General features: G+C 41.9%; 2 protein-coding genes across 4 annotated transcripts in view; one reads left to right on the forward strand and one right to left on the reverse strand.

Annotated features, from left to right (window-relative positions):
- Positions 1 to 494: 494 nt before the first annotated feature.
- Positions 495 to 12,668, reverse strand: slc22a16 (solute carrier family 22 member 16). Of its 3 annotated transcripts, none has more exons than XM_010882122.4 (8): positions 12,399 to 12,664; positions 11,526 to 12,008; positions 7,759 to 7,876; positions 5,597 to 6,131; positions 4,078 to 4,205; positions 3,126 to 3,235; positions 1,654 to 1,753; positions 495 to 1,563 (listed from the first exon to the last, which is right to left on the reverse strand). In XM_010882122.4, the coding sequence occupies exons 1-8, from the start codon at positions 12,440 to 12,442 to the stop codon at positions 1,384 to 1,386; spliced, it is 1,698 nt and encodes a 565-aa protein (XP_010880424.2). In that variant the 5' UTR covers positions 12,443 to 12,664; the 3' UTR covers positions 495 to 1,383. The 3 variants fall into 3 exon arrangements, 2 of the variants coding, with proteins under 2 accessions (XP_010880424.2, XP_010880425.2); XM_010882123.3 differs by having other exon boundaries at positions 1,441 to 1,532; positions 12,399 to 12,668; XR_828522.4 differs by having other exon boundaries at positions 1,472 to 1,563; positions 3,119 to 3,235; positions 12,399 to 12,668.
- Positions 12,669 to 19,311: 6,643 nt separating this feature from the next.
- Positions 19,312 to 27,126, forward strand: part of mettl24 (methyltransferase like 24) — a 58,367-nt gene continuing 50,552 nt past the window's right edge. Inside the window, exon 1 of the mRNA XM_010882120.3 lies at positions 19,312 to 19,901. Within this exon, the coding sequence (XP_010880422.2) occupies positions 19,581 to 19,901 (321 nt within the window). The 5' untranslated portion in view covers positions 19,312 to 19,580. The remainder of the gene's footprint in view (positions 19,902 to 27,126) is intronic.

Consider the following 27,126-nt stretch of genomic DNA (forward strand, 5'->3'; position numbering starts at 1 on the left):
AATAGCAACAGTTTTTATACAAACATTTAATAAAATTGCATTTCTTTAATCAACTTTAGAATATCATAGTCCAGTTTTTGTATTTCATAGAGACAAACCAAAGATATTCCATGTACATCAGTGTCTCTGATGCATTTTATCTCTATTGATAGGCATTATCGATCAGCATAAAATATTGTGAATTAAAAATGTATACATTATACAAACATTCTCTCAAATCAGAGAAGGTCCAGCACCCTTTGTGAAATGTTGATGCCACACGTTGAGGGAGCAGCCCCAAGTTGGGAATCTGTTTCTCCTAAATGACATTTTTGGCTGTAACTTTGGCTTTTCATTTAGCTGTAATAATTGAAATATGTTATATTGATGCGCAAGCGCTCCACTGTTTTCATTCTGTCTAATGATAACAGATTAATTGTTTTAGAATGATTTTATAGGCTCACATTTTTCGTCCAAAATATCTATACAATTAAAGACCATTTTGTAAGGAGTAATTAAATCCATTCTATCATTTATAAAAAATACAGCAATGTCTTTCTTCTCACTTTTAGACCAACAAGTCAACGAGGTCTGTTTGAAACATCTCTCTATCTGTATCTCTGTTTCATTCTTTGTAGTCATACACACACAGGAAAGCACGCACACACCGTAATCGAAAAATATTATCAAAAGCATTGTGAACAACAATATTATACATATCTAAAGAACAAAATACAAATATTATCGCAGTGAGATCCTTTAATGGATTCCCTGAGACTGAGTATCATGTGAACTTGTAGTACGTTAGCATTTCTAGAAAATACCTAATGCACTATTCTATGCTTGAGTGTCAGATGAACATAACAATAACATTCTCTGGAACACATCGGTAAAAACATCTGCCCTAGATGTCTCACACGTAAAAACGCATACGCATGTGCACAGACACTTTTGAAAGGGCACCTGCACACTTTCTCAAACACACACACACAACCCTTCAGATTCTCTTGGTGTAAATTCATTGGTTGCAGTGACGGGAAGACACAAGTGACATTCAAGTCGATCATGGCGCCTAGTTCAAACGGCTCATTAGGAGACTTAAGATTTCATGAATGAAGAACATTCAATACCCTTTCCCGTCTGAACAGCTGCAGCCAAGGCAACCAGAGGCTGCCTGGCTCAACCGGAGCATACCAGCTCTGCAATTGGTCACTTAGCAGAACAAAAACGTCTACAATAGATCACCAAATAAATTCTACTCTTTGTAGTCTTTATGTCTTTCCAGTAGTTCATTTGTTTCCTCTCTCTCTCATCTACCTTCTCTGTCTCTCCTCCACTTTCCCCCACTCTATCTCTGGCCCCCTCCTTCTCCCTGGTTGGTGATGAAGTTTGCTTGCTGTACTGCTAGCCGCTCTGTTTCAAGTTCATCTCCACCCCCTCCTCCAGGTCTTTCTTGGCCTCAGGGATCTTCTTCCTTCCTAGAGCCTCAGCTTCCTCCATGGTGCTGGTCAAGGGCTCACCCAGGGTTTCAGGTAACCACAGGGTCAGAACACCTATTATAAATGCCAGGATACCCACAGTCAACTACATGACAGGCCAGGAGAAAAGGAAAGTGCGTTAGTGGAAGAAATATAATTGAATATTCTGATCTCAGTACAAGCAGCCTGTCTCTACCTGTGGCATGTATTGCCAGATGTCAGCCAGGTAGACGCAGAAAGGTGCCACCACGCTCCCCACGCGACACATCATACTACCACTGCCCACCGCCAACGACCTGAGGGGAAAGAACACAGTTAATTAACTCTTTTCAATACAAACTGTAAAGATACATTAAAGAAGCAGTCTGCATTTTTTGGCCACTGATTGTGAAAATGCCACTGTTAAGCCATAAAAAAGTCCCTGAAAACTGCACATTTTTGCTCAGTCTTCAAAACCACTCGCTATTAAATGTGTTATTTTGTGGCTATCTGATGTATGATAGCGATACTAATATATATTGCTCAAAAAAAATGAAGAAAAAAAACTTGAATCACACATCGGGTTTCGATGAAGGAAATATATTAAAGATCAAAATCTTTACTGTACATTTTGTAATTCATTGAGAACAAAAATATATATAAATGGTCAATGGAAACCAAATCACCAACTGATTGAGGGCTGGATTTAAACTGACACTGAAAATCTAAGTAAACAATTGAAATCACAGGCTGTTTCAACTTCAACTCATCATGTGACTCAGTAGTGTGTATGGCCCCCACGTGCCTGTATGCACTCCCGACAACATCTGGACATGCTCTTGAAGAGACAGCATATGGTGTCCAGGGGGATCTCCTCTCAGACCTGGATCAGGGCATCAGTGAGCTCCTGGACACTCTGTGGAGCTATTTGGTGGCGTCAGATGCACTGATACATAACGTCCCAGAGGTTCTCAATTGGATTCAGGTCTGGGGAACGTGAGGGCCAGTCAATGTCAATGCTTTTGTCATCCAGGAACTGCCTACACACTCTGGCCACATGAGGTCAGGCATTGTCCTTTACCAGGAAGAACCCAGGGCCCACTGCACCAGCGTAAGGTCTCATGATGTGTCTGAGGATTTCCTCCCGGTACCTAACAGCAGTCAGCGTACCGTTGGCTAGCACGTGGAGGTCTGTCCGTCCCTCCAAGGATATGCCTCCCCAGACCATCACTGACTCACCACCAAACCGGTCATGCTGGATGATGTTGCAGACAGCATAACATTCACCACAGCATCTCCAGACTCTTTCACATCAGTCACATGTGCTCATTGTGAACTCTCATCTGTGAAGAGAACGGGCGCCAATGGTGGACCTTCCGATTCTGGTGTTCTCTGGTGAATGCCATTCATGCTGCACATTGCTGGACTGTGAGCACAGGTCCCACTAGACTAGAGGATGTTGTCACTTTCAGTTGCACCAAAACAGGTGAAGTTGATTGCCCATCGCTTATGCTTCCTAACTGGACAGATTGATATCCCTGCAGTTTAATTGACTTGGTGTTATACTGTGATGATTACGTGTTCCCTCATTTAAACAACATATTCCAAATCCATTCCAAAATAGGAGGTTAATCATAAATCCCAGACTCCATCTTTAAATATGAAGGATGTGCGTAGCTCACACTGCACCTGATGACAGTTGGGTAGAGCTCGCAGGTGTACAGATAGATGAGGCCAAAGGCTATCGCAATAGCAAACTTCCCTGTCATATTGAGGATGATGGCTAGCACTTCGATGTCCTGTAGCAAAGAGAGAGGGGGGGCAAGAAAGAGGGTGAACGAATGAAGAAAGGGAGAGGGAAAGAGACAGAAATCAATAACATTGTTTTATGTTTACTGATTACCCGGCCAATCACACACTTTAACGCAATACCTTTGCATGGCATCCATCAACAGTTTTTAATCGCTAGAATACATCACTTCAGCTGAGAGAAATAAGCTCTGATGTCTGGTATTTAAACTGAAAGCAACATTGTTCAGTACTGCTTAACTCCCAGTGAAATAGGACAGGCCAGCAACAGCCCTCCCCTGTCTGTCTACGTCTTGTTTTTCTGTCTCTGGTGTCCTTCGTTGGCTGAGTTACGTGCTTAAGAACTTGTAGCCATGTGTGGTATTTGACCTACTCATCCACTAAGGTCTAGTGTGTATGTGCAAAAGGGAGTGAATGTTATGACCCATTACTAACAGACACAGAGATCCCTCCCTGCTGACCATGGACTGTTGGCTGCTAGCTGGAGAAAACCTGCTTAAACCTTGTCACTCAGAAACGTATACATGAACACGTGCGCACACACATTACTAATTTAGAAAAACAAAACAAGCTCGCCTAACACATTCTGTTGTTGGTAGCTAGGAATCTACATCCCAAACAGCAGACACAGTGGGACTTGTGTAACTGCATACTGCATGCAAACCACGAGATGTTAAAAAACAACCAGAAAGTTATTGCTCTGCTGCTCATTTTTATAATTAGATACACAAATGTAACTTTAAAACTTTTTATAGTATAATGGGCTCTGCTAGATTATCCCAAGGTGGTGTAGATATTACAAACAAACGCACACATGATTTGGTGGACATACGTTTGGCACCAGGATGATGAGCATGCAGGCCGTTCCAGCCAGAAGCAGAGCCGGGGCACATGTCTTCTTCCTGCCCAGCCGGTCCATGGCATAACAGCCAATCAGGTAAGAGGGGACCTCCACAGCACCTAGAAATAACCAATGTCAGGCCAAGGTCGCAGTTCAGACTGACATGAACTCTACCACAGTTTTTACCTGCCTCTTGAATGCATACTTTATCCTAATCTTGTTCTGATTTTGAGTATATTTTGTTAGAAATCAAATCTTAAAACCTGATCATAATGCGTGTTTTAATTTTCTGAACCTTAAGGAAAAAGGTGGGCACAAAAAGAATGGAAGAAGGAATGGACAGGATCAGGACAAAGGTTGCATCAACCAGTCATAATATGTGCCTGTGTGTGGTGTGACCGCGCCAGCTGTGTCTGGTTCTGTTGATCCTTCAAGATATTTAAGAACAGAGAGATAACAGCTGAGGTACTAGCTAGATGGCACTTGTTTGTTTTGTAAGGATCTAAAAGGCAGTACAAAGAGAGCCAGGGGCAGATTTGTTCATTCCGCCTTCACTTTAAACACTTTTTCTTCCTTTCCCAATGTTATTATACCCATATTATCTATTTCATTTATTTACTTTGATCCCAATAGCACCTGCCAAAGCAGCAACTACAATTCCCAGGGCTCATAAAAGGCCTGGCCAGTCTGGCCTACATCCCTGTTGCAACAACTACACAACATGGATTTTGGAGTTTTGGGAGAAATGCCCGGATACAGGCGGCCGAAATGAGCTTTCTCCACAGGGTGGCTGGGCGATCACTTAGAGATAGGGTGAGAAGCTCGGTCAACCGGGAGGAGCTCAGAGTAGAGCCGCTGCTCCTCCACATCGAGAGGGGTCAGCTGAGGTGGCTTGGGCATCTTTTTCGGATGCCTCCGGAACGCCTTCCTGGGAAGGTGTTCCGGTCCTGTCCCACCGGAAGGAGACCCCGGGGAAGACCTAGGACACGCTGGAGGGACTATGTCTCCCGGCTGGCCTGGGAACGCCTCAGTGTCCCCCCGGAAGAGCTGGAGGAAGTGTCTGGGGAGAGGGAAGTCTGGGCATCCCTGCTTAGACTGCTGCCCCCGCGACCCAGCCCCGGATAAGCGGAAGATGATGGATGGATGGATGGGAGAAATGCCAGCGAGGCATCGTGCCAAGGCATTGTTTTTTCCCCACTCTGCTTGTTTGCCCAGGATGTCATTTAGGTCAACATGCTGGAAGGCACGCTCGCTCACGAGATGACCATAGTTTGCTTTGCAGGCACCCAAGATGCCTAAAGGAGTTGCTAGAGTGTAATGAGACCAGAATACCATTGTTGGCAATGTCTCCCCTTCCTTGGATGGTGCTGGCCAATGTGCATTCCCTATTGGCCTTCCCAGCCACTCGTCACTCCCTGTCTTAACAGGCTTATTATGATGCTCTTATAACCTCAATGCCTGATTGAGCTTTTTCAGAATTGTATCTTTTTAGCAGATAGTGCCCCCTCACCAGCCAGGAACAGGTTGATGTACTGGTTGCCTCCCAGGTTGACTGAGCCCAAGGAGAACACATAGTACCCCAGGCTGCCTATGAACCACACGGCCCACACAGTCATCGTCCTCCAGGCCATCCTCCAGGTCGCAAACAGGTTGAGGATGCTCAGCTTCCCCTCAAGCTCCACCTCCTTCTCCAGAAGAGGCCCCCCTTTCTCCAGGAGGTCCTCTGCCCTCAGGTGACCGGGCTCCAGACCGTTAAAGCGTGCTATGGAGTCCAGCAGGACCTGGGTCTCCCGTAGCCTGCCCTTGGCCATCAAGTAGAAGGGCGTCTCGGGGAACTTCCAGCAGAAGAGGAGGAAGGGCAGGGTGCATGTGGAGAGGATGATCTGGTAGATCCACCAGGTGCGCACCAGATAACCCGTGATCGCCACAATCATGATGCCCACCGCGAAGGCAGCATGTACATGCATGGAGGTCCACGTGCGCACCTTGTTGCCAGTGAACTCCGTCACATACACAAACACCACCACCAGGTAACCGCTGGAGACCTGCCGAAAGAGCGAGACAGAGTGAACATCGGAAATGTGTTTACAAAGTGGCCCTAAAACCAAGTCAAGGGAGATGCATAAAGTTAATCATTGCCTGAAAACACAGCTTGTGTATATTTTCCATATCCTGTGTTGAGCATGTGAACACGGGGCGTCGACTCTTGGTAGTTTTTCCATCATGCTTTACTTCAAAGAATGACCCAGATATATTAGCCCAGAGGCTGGCCATATCAGCATTCTAAATAGCCTCATGTACAGGTAGACACACCACCACGTTGACGATAATTCATAGGTGTCTAATAAACTGGCCACTGATATGATGATAACATTCATTCTTTGTCTTGACTTGGACACTTTAACACAGGTGTAGAATTCCAACAATTGTATTTTGCGATCCAATCTTATGTGTAAAAAGTTAAGATGAGGACAAGATTAGGAGGGACCATGTTAGAGCCAAGTTTTAAAACCCTTTTAACCGGCAATGCTCAGGATGCACAGGTATGCTTTCGCTAGCCGTGATCATTTCCTGCACTTGGCCATTAGCCAGATTTGTTTAGTCCATAAGAAATAACCTGTCATTACGGCCGCCATGTGAGTCCATTGGTAGAACGGATTTTCTTTTTGTTACTTTGATTAGCTTTTCAAATAAATGCCATCCATGTTGAAATGTGGACAATTCGACTATTTGTTCTCGCCCCTAGTTAAAACTGGGCTTGATGCAGACAAACATTGCAATGTAACCCAATCTGGGCAGCGGATTAATTTGAGTCATCACTACCCCACCCTCTAAGATAATACAGATGCCACGACTGACGTATTGCATCAATGGGTCTTGAAATATACATTCTATTATGAAGCAATGTCTTTCAAATAATTTGCTCACATGGATGTATGAAAAATTATTTGCTTCACAGTTCCACATTAATATTTGTTTTTGATCTTTATTTTCCATTGTATTTTTCAGCATGGTTACAGGTTTATGCAATTGGGTTAAGGACTCAAGTGCCTTTCATGGTCCACAATTCAGGCATGAACTGCAACTAGTTAGAGCTTTGGTTTGAAATGTTTACAACATAAATAAACAGAAATGTTTCTATTTTCTCAGCAGAACATTTTTATCTAGAGTTATTTTCTACATAGTAAATTTATCCCATGGAAATGAAGCTGATCACATTGAATTTAAATCTAATTAAGAGTGAGAGGTTTATTTCACTACAGTTTTCTTCTGTAATTTATAATTGCCAATGTTGCCCTGGAATTTAAAATGAATCGAGAAAGGGTGAGACTAAAAGGGTGAGTGTGTGTGTTAGGCAGGGATAGATAGAGGCCTGACACTTGGCAAAATATGTGAGCAAATGTTTATGACCTCGTGTTCCAGTAGTATTAACAGCTGTCTTGCAACAGTTGCAACTGTCTCTAGACTGACTTGCTATTTTAACTTGCAATTAAACTTTAAATCACAACTGAATTCAGTCAATAAAATGAATTAATCTTACCATTACTGTGTGTTTATGGAAGAGTACTAAAAATGTTTTGCTAAATGGCATATCTTAAGTTGCGTACTGTACCTTACTCTACATTGCACTGTACGGGTCAGGGAGTTTAAAACACAAACACACAAACTCACCATAGCAAGCAGGAAGCGAAGGACCATGAATAGGTAGTAGTTCCCTGCCAATGCCACACTTACACCGAACACAAACTGGCACAGGCTGGTCAACATTAAAATCTTCCGCCTGCCAACCCTGAGAGAAAGACCGGGGAAGAGAGAGAGATGGAGAGAGGAGGGTGGGATGGAGAGACAAAGTTAGGATTTTAGTTTAGGGTCTACAGTAAAATAGTTAAACAGTGGTCTGTGCTGTCAAACTCATTGATTGCCACAGGTTCAAGAGACATTTCCCCCAGTATTTACCGAAGAGACTGCTGAAATGTAGCTCACAACATTCGAAGAGTTGCCAGTAAATGAAAAGTGTTTAACAACATTAACTTGCCAGAAATGATTGTGGGTACATACACAATTTCATCATAAGATGGTGAATTTCTATTGGTTGACAGAAGGTGCGCCGGCTTCGTTTGTCAGAAGCAAAAGCAGCTGCTCTCTCTTTTCCATCAGTGTTGCTAAGACACACAATCATCTCTCCTCAAACAAGCAATGGCAGACAGGAGCATGTGAAATCCCTAGATCCTTTTCCGGTTGCTAAAATTCTACAAAGTTCACTCAATTTCTGTTCAGGTAAAAAAATAAGTAATGAATAGTATAGGGAATCATTGTGCAACCTAAAATGCTTTTGAACAACCTGCAGGTTCCACCAGTACAAATATTAGTACTGGTGGAACCTGCAGGTTGAGAACAGCAATGTCAACAACATCAGCCACAGATGCAGCAACCCTGGAGCAGCTGGAGTTGACAATTCCACATCTTTGAAAACACAGGAGTAACTAAGTTCACGTTTTCAGGTTAAATGATTAAATTCATGCATGTATACACAATCTATTAGGTACACTCATCTAGAACAGTGACCGAAGTGGAGAACCTGATAAACTGGCCACTAAGTGTATGGTGGAGTCTTTAGTGAATCAAAACACACTGCGAAAGCAACCCAGGAGTTTTTTAAGGCAAAGAAGTGGAATATTCTGCAATGGCAGAGTCAATCACCTGATCTCAACCCAATCGAGCATGCATTTCACTTGCTGAAGGCAAAACTAACAAACAACAACTGAAGACAGTTGCAGTAAAGGCAAAGCATCACAAAGGAGGAAACCCAGCGTTTTGTGATGTCCATGCATTCCAGAGTTCAAGCAGTCATTGCCTGCAAAGGATTCTCAACAAAGTACTAAAAATGAACATTTTATTTATGATTGTGTTATTTTGTCCAATTACATTTGAGCCCCTGAAATAAGGGGACTGTGTATGAAAATGTTTGTAATTCCTAAACATTTCATACAATATTTATGTTCAACCACAGTCTGCACCTCAGTTGCATCACAGTTATTTCATTTAATCCATTGTGGTGCCATACAGAGCACAAATTATGGAAATTGTGTCAGTGTCCAGATATTTCCGGACCTTACAGACATACAGTTTACAAAAAGCTGTTTAAAATAAATGTATCCAACCAGTCAACCAGAAGTGAAAGTTAAGCAAGTGGAAAGTTATCTTGAATGCGTTGTTGTAATTCTGCTCCGTTACACAAGGTAGGAATATATCCCCGTTTAATTGGGGATTTCTGAATATTTAATTGCCCATTCAGAATATATCCCCTTTTAATTAGGTTTGTTATGTCAGTGTGTGTAGACAACCGCAAGTAACTCAAGACCTTAATCCATGTAAGGACTTCATCCAAAGAGCAGAACAAATATTATAGGACAAATATAAGAGCAGAACAAATATTAGTACTGGTGGAACCTGCAGGTTGAGAACAGCATGGTCAACAACATCAGCCACAGATGCAGCAACCCTGGAGCAGCTGGAGTTGATAATTCCACATCTTTGAAAACACAGGAGTAACTAAGTTCACGTTTGCAGGTTAAATGATTAAATTCATGCATGTATACACAATCTATTAGGTACACTCATCTAGAACAGTGACCGGAGTGGAGAACCTGATAAACTGGCCACTAAGTGTATGGTGGAGTCTTTAGTGAATCAACCCAAACATCCAGAGCTTCCCAAAGCTTCTGAGCATGAACCAATCTTGCTCAACAGTGGTCCTATTAGGTAGCCTGGAGTACTGTAATCGTTGTGCGATCATGCAGAGGTGGATTAAGCTTTGATCTTACTTGTGTAATCTTGCCAGAATAGCCTGTTGTCTGGCAGCTGAGCAGAGAATGTGGGGAGGCCATAAAAACTTGGGCAAAACAGGATTCACAGATGCGCAGAAGCTTCAGATCCACAGCCTATCAATTATCCAAGGTGAATAGAGTTTTTTAGTAAGGAATTTAACACTATCTTTGCTATATCATAAGAGCTCCAGAGGATTTGTATTGTGTATGCTCTGTGTGTATGCTCTGTGTGTGTGCTCTGTGTGTATGCTCTGTGTGTGTCTGCAAGGGACTCACAGCCTCCAGACCAGATGGAACAAATCAATTTAAGAGTCATCTGATGACGCATCTCTACCGTGTGGGAGTCTGGAAGTAGCTTCTAGCCTATCTATTCCCCCCCCCCCCCCCCCCCCCCCCCCCCAAAGAGCCTGTAATGGACTTAACGTTATGCTGTATTCAATATCTCACCATAGGGATGGCTGCCATTATAGGCTGTCCCTTTCATACCACACACAAGCAGCATAGAATGCAAGGACAATCTGAAAACACACTCAACCTACGACCATAACACTGCTTCATAACACTATAGGCTATCCCTGTTTTCATGTCGAACCGTCAATCGCATGTATGTGAGAGGTTCAAATGTACAACATTTGTCCACGCAAATCAGGAAAGGGACCGGGTTTTCCATCAGAAAGTATGTCTTGGGTTTGTGGGCTTGACGGTTTCAAATGAGTGCCCCTGTGGACACCCAGTAGAATCTCCTCTGACCTCAGGACCCACAGACCACATCTGGCCACGGTAAGCCTTTTATGTCCCAGTTGGACAGCTAGCCATTCATGTGACTTGATATTTTCCGGTTGGACAGCTAGCCTGTCATGTGACTTGATATGTCCACACTGTAGCCTACAAAGAGTCTTAAAATGTCTCTCTGGCTGTTGACTATGCCTTATATTTTTGACAGAATGTTTACAGGCTCTCGGAACTACTTTGAACTACTACTAGTTTGATTCTTGCAAATGTAACATATATATAGTATAGTCTACATATAATTAACTATTTTGGCAATGTTTCTGTAATAACTGGTCTGTATCTATACTTTTTTTGTTTAGCTTCCCATCTCTATTTCATAATTCTGACAGCCTTTGAGTAGTGTCAGGAGATTTTAAGCACCTGCTGGGAATAACCTCACCCCAAAACACCAGGTGCATAAACCCAGTAACCCCCAACCTCTGACCTACTACTCCCTTTTTGCCCACACTAACCTCACCCCCATTGCTCAGCACTTGGCTCTCACCTTTCTGCCATCCCCTGTGACCTATGCCCTCCACATACACCACTCGTCACTTAAAATAGACCTCCATATAATCCCATCTTCCACTTACTCAAAACCACTTGCTACATTTCTTTGCCTAGGATCTCTCAGTGCATGACAATCATCCAGAGCTTCTTTTACAGAAACTATGGTGCAGTCGGTTATTCCAATTGACACCCATGTTTGTCATAAACGCCATTTCTACACATCAAGGTTCTTCCTTCACAGGGCACAGACAGGAAGGGGCACCAAGATGCAAAAGGCCACACGATGTGTCCCCCCCTATAGATGAGGCATCAAGGGAAAGCTTCTGTTACCTGTCAGCAATGTCTCCAAACACCAGTGCTCCTACCAGCACCCCCAACATGAAGGTGGGCTGACACAGCTTGGCCAGCCATTCCCTGTCACACACCAGGTCCCAGTCCGTCACAATGCTCTGATAGACCTCACTGTGGTCGAACACGTACAGGGAGTTCCAGTGGCACTTCTCCGTTGTGCTGTTCACTCGAAGCTCGTGGGTAAAGTCTGTGGGGTTCATCCGCTCGGCGAACTGGCAGGCGCTAAGCTCCCACTGTCTGCCCCCCTCCGTTTGTACTACCAAGGGCCCATTGGTTGGTTTGAAGAATGGGAGCACTTCCTCCAGGGAAGTGCCTGTAATGTTCCCATAAAGAACATTGGTGATGTTACCGGGCGGCACACAGACAAAGCTTGGCTTTTGCACAAGAAACACAGAGGCCAGGTAGTGGATTCCGCAGGCTATAGCCTGGAAGACAGCAGCAAAGTACAGACATATTTGGAACCTAAGGGAAGAAAAGAGGAGATATTTGGAATTAGTTATTGGTCACTATCCTCCCTGATTGATGCATGCATTTGTATAGATATCCTATCAAAAACAATATCCCCCATATGTCAAAGTGTCCTAACATTGACTAGGGCAGCATAAAGTGTTAACAACATATGTATTATGCAATGCAGAAAGAAAGATTATTAAAAGGACTACTATACTCAGGTTTCACTGTATAACCATAATCTTAGAGTTAAAGTATTTCTCCTGAAATACCATGTTTTCTTTAAGACCTCGAGCTCGAATGAGCAAAAAATATTGCCTACAAAAATATTGACTACGTGTGATCGTAGCGAGATATCCAATACAAATGGTGAAAATGTCAGCTTTGTTCCAGGTTGCCTACCTTTTGAAATGTCCAAGCTCATCGAAAACACGCTCCACGCTCATAATTTGCTACCAGGTCCTGCGCGCGCCTCAAGCTCCTTTGAGTAGCGGATTCTTTATTCACTCGTCGCCACTGTCCGTTTTGTAAAAGTTGTCTTTCACTGTACCCGTGGTAGGAGGGGCGCCTTAAGGGAACTGCCACTATGGTCAAGAGTGTTTACCTTTCTCGTTCCGAGTGTTTGCCTTTCTCCCTAGAATGTAAAAAGCCTGGGTAACTGCTGTAGAAGTTAACGACCTGTTGCTTTTTGTCCACGATATTTGTTTCGTCACTGCAATTCGGATAATGTATACAAATTAGGCGTAGCCAAAGAAGCCATGGTGTTCTTTTTTGATTAGCTGAACAAGCGCTTATGCATAAATAATTCGATCCAGTGTTTCATCAGTCAGACGCTGTTTTCTCTGATTAATGGCAGCACTGTCTTTACATAGATTTTAAATCAATCAACGTGTGAAATGCAATTTAGATGTAATAGCCTTAACAACTATCTCAACTATCTCGACATCTTGATAATTTTTATCCCGGGTCGTGGAAGGGTATCGAGGGGGCCTAACTGTATGGACTCAATTGTGATAGTTATTTCCATTAGGAAATGAAATAGGTATTCATAAAACAAGATATATTCTTATAATGCAGCCTCATTATTCTTTTCAGAGTATTATTGTTGGGATATTTGAAAATATCACAGTTTGATCAACTAAGACCAATCCCTTTACTCAAATACTAATCTTCCTTTTGGCCTACTGGTAGAAATTGCAAACACACTGATGAAGACATACTGTTATACCTGTATGTCATTTTTTGTTATTTTGGTCGGCCTATAATTTGGTTTAGGGGTTAGGCAATTGGGGTTATGTGATAGGTTTAGACATCGGGTTAGGAGCATAGATTTAGGGTTGGGGTTTGGGTTATAATCAGGTTCAGGATTTATAAATATATATTTTGAAAGGTAATATTGTTTCTACACAAGCATAGCAACATGTAAAATGTGTGTGTCCAGCAATGTATGTGTGAAACATGTAACTTAATCTTAAATCAGATATTTTTGTCAGTGTGTTTACGCTCAGCAGGTTCTGCATTGCTTTGATGATTTTCTTGTATAGTTTTGTTCAGATATTGTGTAGCTCCCCCTTTTCCTCAAACCTTTAGTTTGATTTTAGCCACCGCTTCACCTATAGTACTCCCTCAGTTCCTGCTCCAGACAAAATATTAATAATAAATGTAAAGGTTTAAGGGAAGCGTCCTGCACTCCCAGGTTATAGCATTATACAAAAGATAAAACAGTCTTACCAGTCCCAAAATAATTTGGATTAAGCTTGTGAGAAAGCTCAAACATAGGCACAAAATACACAGGCTGATGTGGACCTGAAAGTGAGCCGAGTTGTGTATAATTATTGAGAGGTAAAACACATAGCTGTAAAACAAATGTGTGTTCACGCTGTTCTTGTTCCACATACAAGAGGATAGGCGATTAAAATTGGTATTTTTCAGCATTGTATAAGGTTAGCTAGATTGCCAAGATGGCTAGCTGTAATCTAGCCAGCTAATAAGACTATTTACAGGTGCAAATATATGTTTTGCTATTCCACTTATAGAAACAGATAGATTAAATTATAAGTGTCCACATTTTTATTTTGTTAGTGCCACAACCAGTAGAGAAACATTTGGAGAGAATAAATCATGTGTTTTTTAGACTTGTGAAACATAAAGCTCATGACTTTTTCTTGTATGAATCGGTACTAAACAAGCAGTATGGTACTTTACATTGGTGCTTAGATACCCAGATATATACCTGGATGTATGAAATATACACTCACCTAAAGGATTATTAGGAACACCTGTTCAATTTCTCATTAATGCAATTATCTAATCAACCAATCACATGGCAGTTGCTTCAATGCATTTAGGGGTGTGGTCCTGGTCAAGACAATCTCCTGAACTCCAAACTGAATGTCAGAATGGGAAAGAAAGGTGATTTAAGCAATTTTTAGCGTGGCATGGTTGTTGGTGCCAGACGGGCCTGTCTGAGTATTTCACAATCTGCTCAGTTACTGGGATTTTCACGCACAACCATTTCTAGGGTTTACAAAGAATGGTGTGAAAAGGAAAAAACATTCAGTATGCGGCAGTCCTGTGGGCGAAAATGCCTTGTTGATGCTAGAATGAGAACATGGATCCATCATGCCTTGTTACCACTGTGCAGGCTGGTGGTGGTGGTGTAATGGTGTGGGGGATGTTTTCTTGGCACACTTTAGGCCCCTTAGTGCCAAATGGGCATCGTTTAAGTGCCACGGCCTACCTGAGCATTGTTTCTGACCATGTCCATCCCTTTATGACCACCATGTACCCATCCTCTGATGGCTACTTCCAGCAGGATAATGCATCATGTCACAAAGCTCAATTCTTTCAAATTGGTTTCTTGAACATGACAATGTGTTTACTGTACTGAAATGGCCTCCACAGTCACCAGATCTCAACCCAATAGAGCATCTTTGGGATGTGGTGGAACGGGAGCTTCGTGCCCTGGATGTGCATCCCACAAATCTCCATCAACTGCAAGATGCTATCCTATCAATATGGGCCAACATTTCTAAAGAATGCTTTCAGCACCTTGGTGAATCAATGCCATGTAGAATTAAGGCAGTTCTGAAGGTGAAAGGGGGTCAAACACAGTATTAGTATGGTGTTCCTAATAATCCTTTAGGTGAGTGTATATTCATGCAGTGTGATCCTATTTACTTCCCCCAAAACCCATGCATAACAAAAACTAGCCAGCCATTTCATTTAAAATATGCCTCAATGTCGGTGCCAAGTTGTTTGGTGACTTTATCTGCCCACTTGTTTTTGTCATCTATCTGCCTGACTTCAAGTTGTAATTATTACAGGGATCACCAACAGGCAAATCTAATTTGGAGGTATAAGTGACTAGTGTGGACCCAGCCAGCCCCACCTCCTTCAACAGGCTGTTAGCAACATCCCACCTTTCTGTCCACTCACATACTGACACTCCTTAAAAGGACACACCACCCTGCTTACACATCAACCCACGCTCCCGTTCATGCTGGCTTTAAAAACAACCCAATTTCAGCATTGCTAGGTAAATATTAGACAGCACCCAAGCTGGATAATTTTGACCCAGTCTGATGGCTTGTATGAATAACACAAGTCATTGGGTTGTTTGGATTACGTAAACAAAGATAAAATTAACCCGTAGTTTAGTTTGTATTCATCTTAATGTGTGACCAAGCAGCTAGGTCTAGCAAGATAATGAATGTACAAAAATAGAGATTTTAAAAGGTGTGACTGTCACAGATGTGTGAATGTGTGCAGGAAAAGGAGCCAAACGCAGGAGTTTTCGAGTATTACTTTATCCAAGTAAAAGAAAGTAATATTCCAAAAATCTAAAGGAGGAACAACTGCTGTGCATTATTCTGCTTAACAGATATGGGAGTTTTGCAAAATTTGAATTCTTTGTGAGTCTGTGTGATCTGTGAGAAATATTTATCTAAAGTGGTCATCTAGAAATTTTTCACGCAATGGCATGTGGGTAATATGTTAGTTATCTGACGCCCAAGTCAATACATTTAATTCTGTTTGCCAAACCTTTTCTTAGTGATTCTGACTAAACTAGGAATTTGTCTGTACAAAATCTTTACAAAGGCTTTTTGTAATTTTGGGTCAGTCAGTGGTCAGGTATTCAATGAAAGGTTGGAGAACTGCTTTTGCTTTAAGAGGTTGTGTAATAAAAAAAAAAAAAATTCTCTGTGGATATTGTCTGGGTGTTATTCGGCTCTGCATGGATTTTTTTGGGGGGTTAAAACATTGTAGAAAGAATGCCTTTCTTGCCATCTCTTTCAAATCATTCATAGCCTTGTGGAATTTGCCTGTGGTGCTCATGTTGAATCTGAGGTCGATTAAATTTTTTTACTCATCTAGTTCCACAGTATCTAGGTAGAATGGATATTTTTGTGGTCCTTGGCATCTGGATCTTTTTTGGAACATAATTATTTTAAGCCTGACAGAATATATATGTCTCTCTTTCACTCCCTCGCTCCCTTGCTCTCTCTTGGCACACAGACTGCCTTCATTGCTGGGCCTGGTTGGCTGTAAATCTATCTGTTAATTATGCAGTCAGTTTGGCGTTGCTTGCTTTACAGCGTAGTTACATTACTTTGGTCTGTTCCTATTGGATGCTGTATCTCTAACTGACCACAAGGTGACACCAGAGTGTTACAAATCTTAAAGCTTTGTGTACGTGTGTTTGATCCAAATGTTTTGGTCCCCACAAGGTTTTTGTATTTGTTTGGATTAGGGGTTATGCTTTGGGTAAAATTCACAATAGGGTACAGTGAAAGAATTGGAGTGAGTGGACAGGAAGCATGGATTTCTGTTTTTCTGTTTTCCACAAGCATAGAAAACAAACGTGTCCTTGTTTAATTATACTTGTGAGTACCAATAATTCTTCCAAAGAAAATAAATCAAGGAAAATTACACCTTGTGGGAACATTTTGTCAGTCACCATGAGGAAAGTAAATTGCAATGCATGCTACTCACCAGAGAATGGGTCATACGACGCCTCCTGCCCTCCATCGAGGTCTCACATGACTCCCGGATAAGGAAGCATACAGGTTAGATCATTGCTGGTACTTCCAAACTTGGTGCATTGTACCACAAAGGATCCTTTGGTAGGCAAAGGGCAGATAGGCAGTAGGATTTGATCGTTTCCAAGAATTCCAGCCACCTAAACAGTTACTTTCCCTGTGTTTTGGCCCTCAGCCACTAGCCATATGTCTCAAAGATACTAATAGCACTATTCTCACCAGATCCAGCCACCACCAAACTGTTATCTAAATAACTGCACTACACTGCATCCAAAACTTGACTCAAATCAATGCATTGAAATGCATATACTGAAACTCTAACTCTACTGTATATTAATATATGATATACTCCCCACTGATATCAACTTAGTGTATATGCTAACCAACTGTTGTCTTAAACTATATCTCTGCATTCCTTAGGTTTTATTTATTGTGCCAATTCATATACCATCACTAGCAGCACTGTTAGACCAAGTCTAGAACCTTCTGAATTCAGATTATTCTAATTCTGTGAGATACAATTTGAGAGTAAGCAGTTACGTTTACGGTAAACATTATAGTTACAATTGGGGTTAAGGTTGACGTTACAGTTAGATGTAATGCAGGTGTTTGATTTTAAGACTGTGGAAAAAGGATTTTCATTGAGAAAATATGTTGGGTCCCCACAAGCATAGTAAAACCTAAAATGTGTGTGAGAGTGAAACCTCCCTCTGCGGACAGATGGCAGTAGAACACTGTGTATCTCCGGTCAAAAACACTGCCTGTTTACAACAATGAAGAGTCAATAGGAGCCTCCCATTCCCCTCTTTTCATAACGCTGGTGTGAATCCCCAGTCATTCCACCCATAACTGAACTGACTTCAAGCAGAATTGACATCAACTAACATCATCCTCACAATTTGAGTGGATAAACTTTTCTTGGCCTGTTAAAAATCCTCTTCTTTCACTCAAAAATAATCTCCTTCGGCAGTCAAGATAATTGGCTACAATTTACAATGCCAATAACATACTTAACAGACAGGAGTTGGTGAAGGAGAATAGGGGATTGTATTGTTCAATGAATAAACAAATGATGGGGCTGCTTATCAGGAAATGGTGCGATCCAAGATCTCTACAGCAGGCTTTGCCAAAAATGACAGCAGCCACCCAAGCCACATTCTCTATACAACTTTATAGCAGATATAGTGAGCAGTCCTGAAGTCTATAACAGATAGGACCCAGTACAGTTTCTACTCCCAGACCACAACTGTTAAACAATACTGGCAAATTAAAAATGATTAGAAATGACATTTTAAGCTTAATTTCATATTTGGTATTGATTATATGCACACACACTAGACCCTGTAATATAATGACTCACACATGCACAATGACTCACACACAAATACACACACACACACACACACACACACACATTTCCGCTGTTACTCTGCACCTGCAAACTCAGTGTGACAAATAAAATTTAATTGGATGCAATTTGAAATCAATATGGGAGTGAGAGTCATAAAATAGATGCCGGCGGTATTAATTGTTTCAAAAGAGATTTGATAGGATACAACATTTACTTTTATTACTTAATCGTGTTCATGATCCATATTTTCTTGCAGAAATCAGAGACACAAAAGTACAGAGAAATAACGAGAGGAAAAACGGGAATGAGAGTACCCTGAAGTAAATGAAAGGTGGAGACTTGTTGGTTTATTTACAACACCCTGATACTTTTCTACCCAACCTCTTTATCCATCACCTCCATTATTGATGTGTGTTTTCTTTTCCTCACGTTCTGTGACAGACATGTAAAAGAAACCTTTGTTTTAAAAAACGGACCCAGTGATATATAACTGAGCTCAAGACATATGAATGCAGAATAAATATCGAAGAAGCCTCTAACCCTGATTCATTCCTTCACTGATACAATACAAATCTACATGAACAACTGTTAGCCTAATGGCTCAAAATAAGTAGATCTAACACTCTGACAATACAGTGCCTTACAATGTCTTACTGTCTCTTTTTTCCTTCTCCTCTGTCTCCCTCTCCATGACTGTCCTCAGAGAGAATGTGAGGCCTTGGCGACGCTCGCTGTGTCTGTGTGGGCCCTGCCCAGTGTAGAATTACACAGCAACCCGAAACACAAGGGAACGGAGAGAGGGAGGGGCCCTATGGAGTCAGGGGGGTGTGCTCAAGAAGGGGGTGTGAAGTCTAGAAGAGGGAGGGGGGAACTTCCAAAACTTTTAAATGAAAGCGGCATGCTCAGTCCCACTGTATAAACTCGCAGATGCTGGTCCGCCCTGGCACAGACACACACAAGAGAGACAGACACACACACTGACATAGTTGTTTTGCGATGAGCAGCTGTCTTACGGTCTCGCCAGCATTCAGGAACGCTTACCTTGATCAAACCAAAGGATCCCAGTGAGGCGGGGAGGCGGGAGCGAAGGAGGACCAGAGAAAGACGTGCTCCAAGAAGGAGAGCGAGAATGGGATAGAGAAAACAAGAGAAAGATGTAGAACATGGACTGAGGACGTGAGACACAGAGCAATGGGTCTTGGGAGAGACCGGCTGATCAGAGGTCTGGCTCTGCGTCTGTGCCTTCTCCTCACCGCTGTCTGCGTCTGTGTACACATTTACCTGGAACTGGGGGTCAGTCCGGGGCCACCTCCCCCACTGACCAGCCAGCTGCAGCAGGACAAGGGGCGGGGGGGCAGGGACCCCATGCAGCCCAGCGTTGGAGGCCAGGATAGAATGGTGAAGAGAAGGGTGTCCTACGTTCGCACGCTGAATAAGGACTCCGTAGGTGGGAAGACAGGCGGAGGGGATGACCAATCCACATGCTGCCCGCCATTGCGCCCTGATCGTAAGGTGAGTGAGAGCAATTATACTGGGGGCAGTTATACCTGGGGCAATTATACTGGGGGCAGTTATACCTGGGGCAGTTATACCTGGGGCAGTTATACCTGGGGCAGGGTACCAAGCGCTAATCTGATGTCAGTTTGTGTGCTTAATGTTAATGATTGAGGATTAGGATTGCAGAACTGTGGAAATGGTATCTGATCCTAGACCAGTTGAGTAACTGACACAGAGATTCATTTGATCATCCTGTTGTTGCAGGAAGAGCAAAGGCAGGGAATATTCAAGGTTTAAAAAAGATTTAAAAGTTATTACTTTCCACTTTTGAAATTATATTTGTCCATACTCAAAATGTTTTAAGCCTTACAAAAATATAGATAAATTACAATCCATACATTAATTCACATTTCATGTCAGTGAAGAATTATTTTTGTGTGGGGGAAAACTAGCAAAAAATGTAAATCGTTCACCTGTGAATCAGCAAGTGACTTGATAAGGGGACGTTCAGGAGGATTCGTCCTGTCACTGGGTGGTTGGCACAAAGCTATTTAATCTTTACAGGCTGACAGTCAGTATTAAATCCAAGAGGGGAGGGGAGGAGAGGGTCAGTGGCAATCGATGAGGGGATCGATGGGATTTCTCTCTAAATGCCGTGAGCTTTAGATGAGAGGAGAAGCAAAGGGTCTGACTGTCGCTAGGTTACAGGAAGGACTCCTAATTGGTCAATGATAAGCTGCGCTGTTGGACCTCAGTACAGTCAATACACACGCAGCTGAGAAGAAATACTTGATCTGATAGGCTGTCTATTCAAACTGAAAACTCTTAGGCTGAAGTGTTTAACTTCTGACATTAAAAAACACACACTTTGCCCACAGAAATATGCTTTGGGAGATGTTAGTGTATAAAAGTGGGTGGGCAAAAGACAAAAAGTACTCTCAAAGTACAAAAAAGAAAAGAAAATGACATTTTTGTCATGCAGACAACACACTCACCGCAGTTCCTGAAATTGCATCAAAATAGAGGATCCAGTCCAACAAAGACCTTTCAGAGACAAACAAACACCCTTGACCCCTGAACTTTTGAGGGCATGTTCAAGTATGCAGCATATTATTGGCATATTCTATCTTTCCATCTTTCTTTCCCCACCAATCTTTATTTCTTTATCTTTTTCCGACATTTCATACCTTTCCATACCCTGCCTTCTTTCACACATCCCCTTTTTTCCTTTGTCTCTCTCCCCCTTTACATCTCCTCTGTCTCCCCCTCTGTCTCCGCCAGACGTGTTGCTCATTAGCTACCCACATCCTCAACTCTGAATCTTTAAACCAAAATAATCTCCTCAGTCATGTCTCGACTGAGGTTGCTTGCAAATCACTGCAGGAGTATCATTGCCACGCAACCCTGGATGACTACTGCTGTGATATCAATAATACAAATAGTACCATATGCTAGCTGGTGCTTTCTGCTTTTTTAAACACACAGTTTGTCACATCAGTACCCCGGTCGGAGCAGAATGCATTCCGTACCATGTAATGTTTTCTCTAAGTCCCTTAATGCTCCTCACAGTGTTCACCTCGCTCTCAATGTATTTCTATCACTCTGTCTCTTTCACTCCGTTCATCACTTGCTCCTTCTCCGTTTTTCTTTTAAATATTAATTCAATAGGCTTTAATGGCATTACTGATTCATAGTTAATGTTGCCGGTGCTTTTTAAAACAAATATTTAATCAGGGTGATCATTGCAAATGACCCCCCTGTTAGGGACATACACAAATCTATAATAATAATAAGAAGAATGATGGTGTGTTTCAAGGCTAAGTTTACCAAAGTTTTGTGAGTGATTTGGTCAGAACACTTGACAAGGATTTGAACCTCTCTACCAAACATGGAAGGAATCGTATGTAGCTTGAGGCATTTTTGCACCAAACTGACTTTCTTAATTTAATCCTTCCTATGCTAGATTTTGGAAACATCTATAGGACGGTGGGAATTGAGCTCTTGATTGTCTACATGTTTTCTGTCATTCAGCCATCAGATTTGCCCCCAACACTTGCAAATCACTAAATTCTGTACACCTCCATAAACTGGACATCACTATATACCGGACGCGCAGCTTAATGCTTATTTTCAAAACCCTCTTAGACCTCACTTCTTATATCTGAGATATGAACTCCTCCACTCCTCATATCTGAGATATGAACTCCTCCACTCCTTATATCTCAGATATGAACTCCTCCACTCCTCATATCTGAGATATGAACTCCTCCACTCCTCATATCTGAGATATGAACTCCTCCACTCCTCATATCTGAGATATGAACTCCTCCACTCCTCATATCTGAGATATGAACTCCTCCACTCCTCATATCTGAGATATGAACTCCTCCACTCCTTATATCTGAGATATGAACTCCTCCACTCCTTATATCTGAGATATGAACTCCTCCACTCCTTATATCTGAGATATGAACTCCTCCACTCCTCCTCCAAGTGCAGCGTCCTCTTTGCTATTCACATCCCGTTGAAAATCTTCACCAATGAATTCAGAAAATCAACTACTGGAATGCACAACTGATGACCCTTCTTGTCTTTGCCTATTGCAAACATGTTTGAGTCCTGCTGTGTTGTTTGCATATTGTCTGCTGCTAGGTCTATGTTTTCATGATGTATGCTTTGCTCATGTGTTGTTTTCATGCTCTGTTGACTGCATTTTTCTGTTGTTGTTTAGTGGTCTACTATATGCACTTTAATGTCTCTTTTTCAGTATGGTGAGCTTGCCATGTGTCTTCTCTCTGTGTTGCCTGTCTCTTTTCATTTAATACCTATTCTCTACAGGAGGCCTTTTTGCCTCCTGCCAGGCCGTTATCGTAAATATGAATTTCTCCATAATTGACTTGCCTGGTAAAAGAACAGTTCAAATAAAAATAGGAATGATCTGGTATGAAGATGGTTACATTCAGTAGGGCCTTTAAGTACAATTTCAGAAATGTGTAAATGTATATAGCAAATAAAGACACTTCTCATACTGATTTTGACCCTTCAGTTTAGCATCATCCCAACAAGCTGTATGAGGACAGAAAGATGGGTAATGGACAATTTAACAGTTTTGCTTCTGTTTCTACTTGGCCCAACTCAGGCTCCAACCAATCACCCTCTGAACACATCAACAACAGTCACTCGCAAAGTTTTGTTACCTATCAACCAACTGTTTATTTAGTTGTTTTAACACACTGTTCAACCACAAATTACTAGGAACATCATTTCTGCTGACCAAACTCCCAATCCCATTGCAGCTGGTTGCCTTGCAAAAGAAATTCAAACCAGCTTTTTTTGTATATCATGAAACCAACAAAATGTATCACTTTGTTATATGTACCGTATGCAGCATAAAAGCTTTGGAAGAATTTTGAATTGACCAGTTAATAAGCTGCACAGCCAAACACCAATTAGACCATAGTGTGTGTCCAGTGTAATGGCTAGCTGTGCCCAGTGACTTTTCTGTTTGTTCTACAAGTCATATTCCTGCGTGGATTAAAGCCTCTGATCTTCAGTAATACTGACCCAAGTAGTGTTTAAGTGGTTTTGATGGTTATGTTAATTGTTGTGACTACTACTTCTCCCCTGTGGAAGTGGTTAACTGTCTCTCTAGCTTCCTTATGCTAGACTTGAGATTAAGCTTGATAAGTGCCTTTGATTGGGCTAAACATCTGAATAAAATTCAACACCAAAGAGCCACGCTTTTTCTAGAGCTCTGTATGGCAGAAATAAAAGGCTGACAGCACATTTGGTTCATCCTCTCAAGCTTCTAAACAAAGAAAACTAGATCAAAACCCCAGGAAATATGTCTGTGATTTTGCTTTTGCTATGTATAATTTTGTATTATATTTCAGACATTGTTCAGACAGTAGGAAACAGAGAGAGAGACAGACAACAGTACAACAGGATGGGTAGACATTGAGTTGGACTACAGTCTCTGGTTCAGCTGGGCAGCAGTGTTGCCACTAGACCACATGCTTTGCACAGCTTGAGGTTTGCTTGGATAATTCACAAAACCAAATCCATCTCTCTGCTGTCGAATCCCCCTAGATAGAGACAGGGTGTTTGCGCTATCTTTTATCTAATCATTCACCATTTCAAGGCTTCCTTTCTTTCTTCCGCCTTCTGTTCTAAGGGGTGGTATGATAGAAGGGGAAGAGGCAGTATTTGCAAATCATAGAGAAGCAGAATGTATTAACCCCCTCAAAAATATTAACCTTTCCAAGACCAACAGCAGCAAAGTTAGATGAAGGAAAGATTGAAGAACAAAAAGAGAGAGCATGAGAACCAGTGATCTGTAAAGATAAGCGGGCCCAAAGAAACACAGCTCAAACGGAACAGGTCTTTACACACCCTTCTCATCTCTCCCTCTCTCTGAGTCTTTTCCACCTCTTCCCTAAAAGGACATTACTGGGAGTTGGTGATCTTAGAGTGATTATCACAGGATTTCTGCTCCAGAGCCACTGATTCGTAGTAACTGTTGGAGTTACTGTCAATCATCTGGTGAACACCTAAAGACAATGCAGTGCCTACAGCAATAGTACCATGCAATATATGAACCCTTACTATAAGCAACAGATAGATATACTGTTATAATACATCATATCTGCAGAGATATACTGTTATAACACATAATACTGTAACTGGAGAGATATACTGTTAAAACACATAATAATAAAACACATCAACTAACACAAGCCCGGCACATTAACTGAAAAAGTCCTGGCACAATTCACATTAGATAGCAATGAGCTATATGTTTTAAGGTCAGCTAATATGTTCAACCTTTTATCATTGGATTCTGCACTTTTGTCAGCTGGTCTTACCTTTCCCCACCCCACGATGAAAGATCCAGAAATGTCTGAGCACAGGTTTCTTATCTACACACACAGTTCTACTCAAAGATAACAGGCCCCTCTGGCGAAATGTGTTCTTTGAATGAACTAAGATCAAAGCTGAATCAATGTCTGCAAGATCACATAATGATAGTTTTCTGCATAACAGAGCCAACTACAATAGCAAAGTATAACCTGTAGGTTTAAAACACCACCCAATGCTGCATTTCTCTGCCGAGAGCACCACTGGGCAAAATATAGAGGTAAGCTGTGCTGCAGTTTGACACCATCTGCTCCAAGCATGTGTTACATTACTTAAGACTACCCTGGATTCTACCTTGAAACAAAGTTCTAAAACCACATCTAAACGCTCATCCCTATGACTGTGTTCCCAAATGAAAATGGGAAATGTCAATCGCAATTTTCTAATTGCAGAAAGCAGTGAGAATATCAGAAAAATAGCAAACAAGATCACATTTCTTTTCCAGTGTTTTTTTAATTAGTTGAAGGAGAGATATAAAGACGCCTTTCAGTTAAGCTCTATTTTTCCCCCAACAAATACTGATGACCTTTGTTTAAATGAGCATCAACACGATTAACAATCTATTTGCTCTGAGCAATTTTTAAGTAAAAATCTACAAATCTGTACTTGTGAGATTAGTCACAGTGATACAAAAATATCAAGTGGTCTCCCCACAGGGTTTTCAATGTGACCTTGGTTTGAGAGTATGGAAACAGGGAAGAGGGTAAGAGCTAGAGGGAGAGACTGAAAGAGAGAGACTGAAAAGGAGAGAAGATAAAGTTGACTTTCTATTCCCATAGGTGACTGAGTTTCTCATGCACCCTTTTAGCCAGAGCTGTGGGAACCAGGGAAAACGGGAGGGAGTCGTCATAGATCAATGGCTGAAAAAGTGACATGTCACCTGGAGCTGAGGGACCACAACTACCTTAACTTTCTCCATTGCACATTTATCCAAATGTTATCTGATTAATTTTAACTCTACAAAGTTAAAATTATAAATGCTATATGTGTACGATATACATCTCAGACATTTTTTTTTCTTTTTCTTTCCATTCCAAAAAAGTCAGAAACAAAAATTTTGAGAGAGGAACAGAATATTCAAATTAAGAGATCACTGCATCTTTTTTTTCCTTTCCAAAAAAGTCCAGAAGGAAGGTTTTGAGAGAGCGTACACATTGAACGCTTCTGTTCCTCACTCAAAACTTTCCTTTTCAACTTTTTTGTATGTGTACTATATATACTGTATACTATATACTGTTGGTATATACACTATATGGCCAAATGTGGACATCCCTACTAATGATTAAATTCAGGTGTTTCAGCCACACATGTGGCTCAAAGGTCCATAGACAAACACTGACTGTACAATGGGTCACACTGAAGAGCTCAGTGACTAAATGTGGCTCTGTCATAGGATGCCACCTTAGTCACAAGTCAGTTTGGGAAATTTCTGCCCTGGTCAACTGTAAATGTAGAAGTGGAGCAACAACCTCCCAGCCATGAAGCGGTAGACCGCACAAACACACGGAGAGGGGCCAATGAGGGCACCTAAAAATCGCTTATCATCTGTTGCATCCCTCACCACAGGGTTCCAAACCATCTCTGTAAGCAACATCAATACACATACTGTGCGTCAGGAGCTTCACGAAACTGGTTTCCATGGATGAGTAGCTGTACGCAAGACTCACTGGACTCTGGAGCAGTGGAAACGTGTTCTCAGGAGTGATGAATCATACTCCACTATCTGTCAGTCTGATGGATGAATCTGGGTGTGGCAGATGCCAGGAGAGAAGCCAGGAGTTTGGTGGAGGAGGGATAATGGTCTGAGGCTGTGTTTCAGGGTTTGGGCTAGGCCCCTTAGTTCCAGTGAAAGGTTATCTTAATGTTACAGGATACAAAGACATTTTAGACAATGAGTTGCTTTTGTTGCAACAGTTTGGGATAGGCCCTTTCTTGTTCCAGTGTGCCCCTATGCACAGGGGCACAGAGCAAAGTCCATAAATACATGGTTCGACAAGATTGGTGGGGACCTGCACAGATGACCTGCACAGATCCATGACCTCAACCACACTGAACACCTTTGGGATGAATTGGAATAGCAAATGCAAGCCAGGCCTTCTTGTCACACACCAGTGCCTGACCTCACAAATGGTCTTTTTGGCTGAATGGACACAAATTCCAACAGAGACACTCAAAATCTTGTGGAAAGCCTTCCAGGAAAGAGTGACGGCTGTTATAGCTGCAAACAGGGGGCCAACTCCATATTAACATCATATATGTGTGATGGTCGGTGTCCACCTACCTTTGGCCATATACTGTATATAAACAAACCCGATTCCAAAAA

Source organism: Esox lucius, chromosome 18 (assembly GCF_011004845.1).
Source record: "Esox lucius isolate fEsoLuc1 chromosome 18, fEsoLuc1.pri, whole genome shotgun sequence".
Lineage (NCBI taxonomy): Eukaryota > Metazoa > Chordata > Actinopteri > Esociformes > Esocidae > Esox > Esox lucius.

What these genes read in the sequence shown, in the direction of transcription:
- slc22a16 (XM_010882122.4), bottom strand. Translation starts at nt 12,442, where the DNA reads ATGAGCGTGGAGCGTGTTTTCGATGAGCTTGGACATTTCAAAAG. An exon ending in TCATCATCCTGGTGCCAAAC is followed by an intron (nt 3,236 to 4,077) that starts GTATGTCCACCA and finishes TCTTTGCTACAG; the next exon opens with GACATCGAAGTGCTAGCCAT. An exon ending in TCTGGCAATACATGCCACAG is followed by an intron (nt 1,564 to 1,653) that starts GTAGAGACAGGC and finishes CCTGTCATGTAG; the next exon opens with TTGACTGTGGGTATCCTGGC.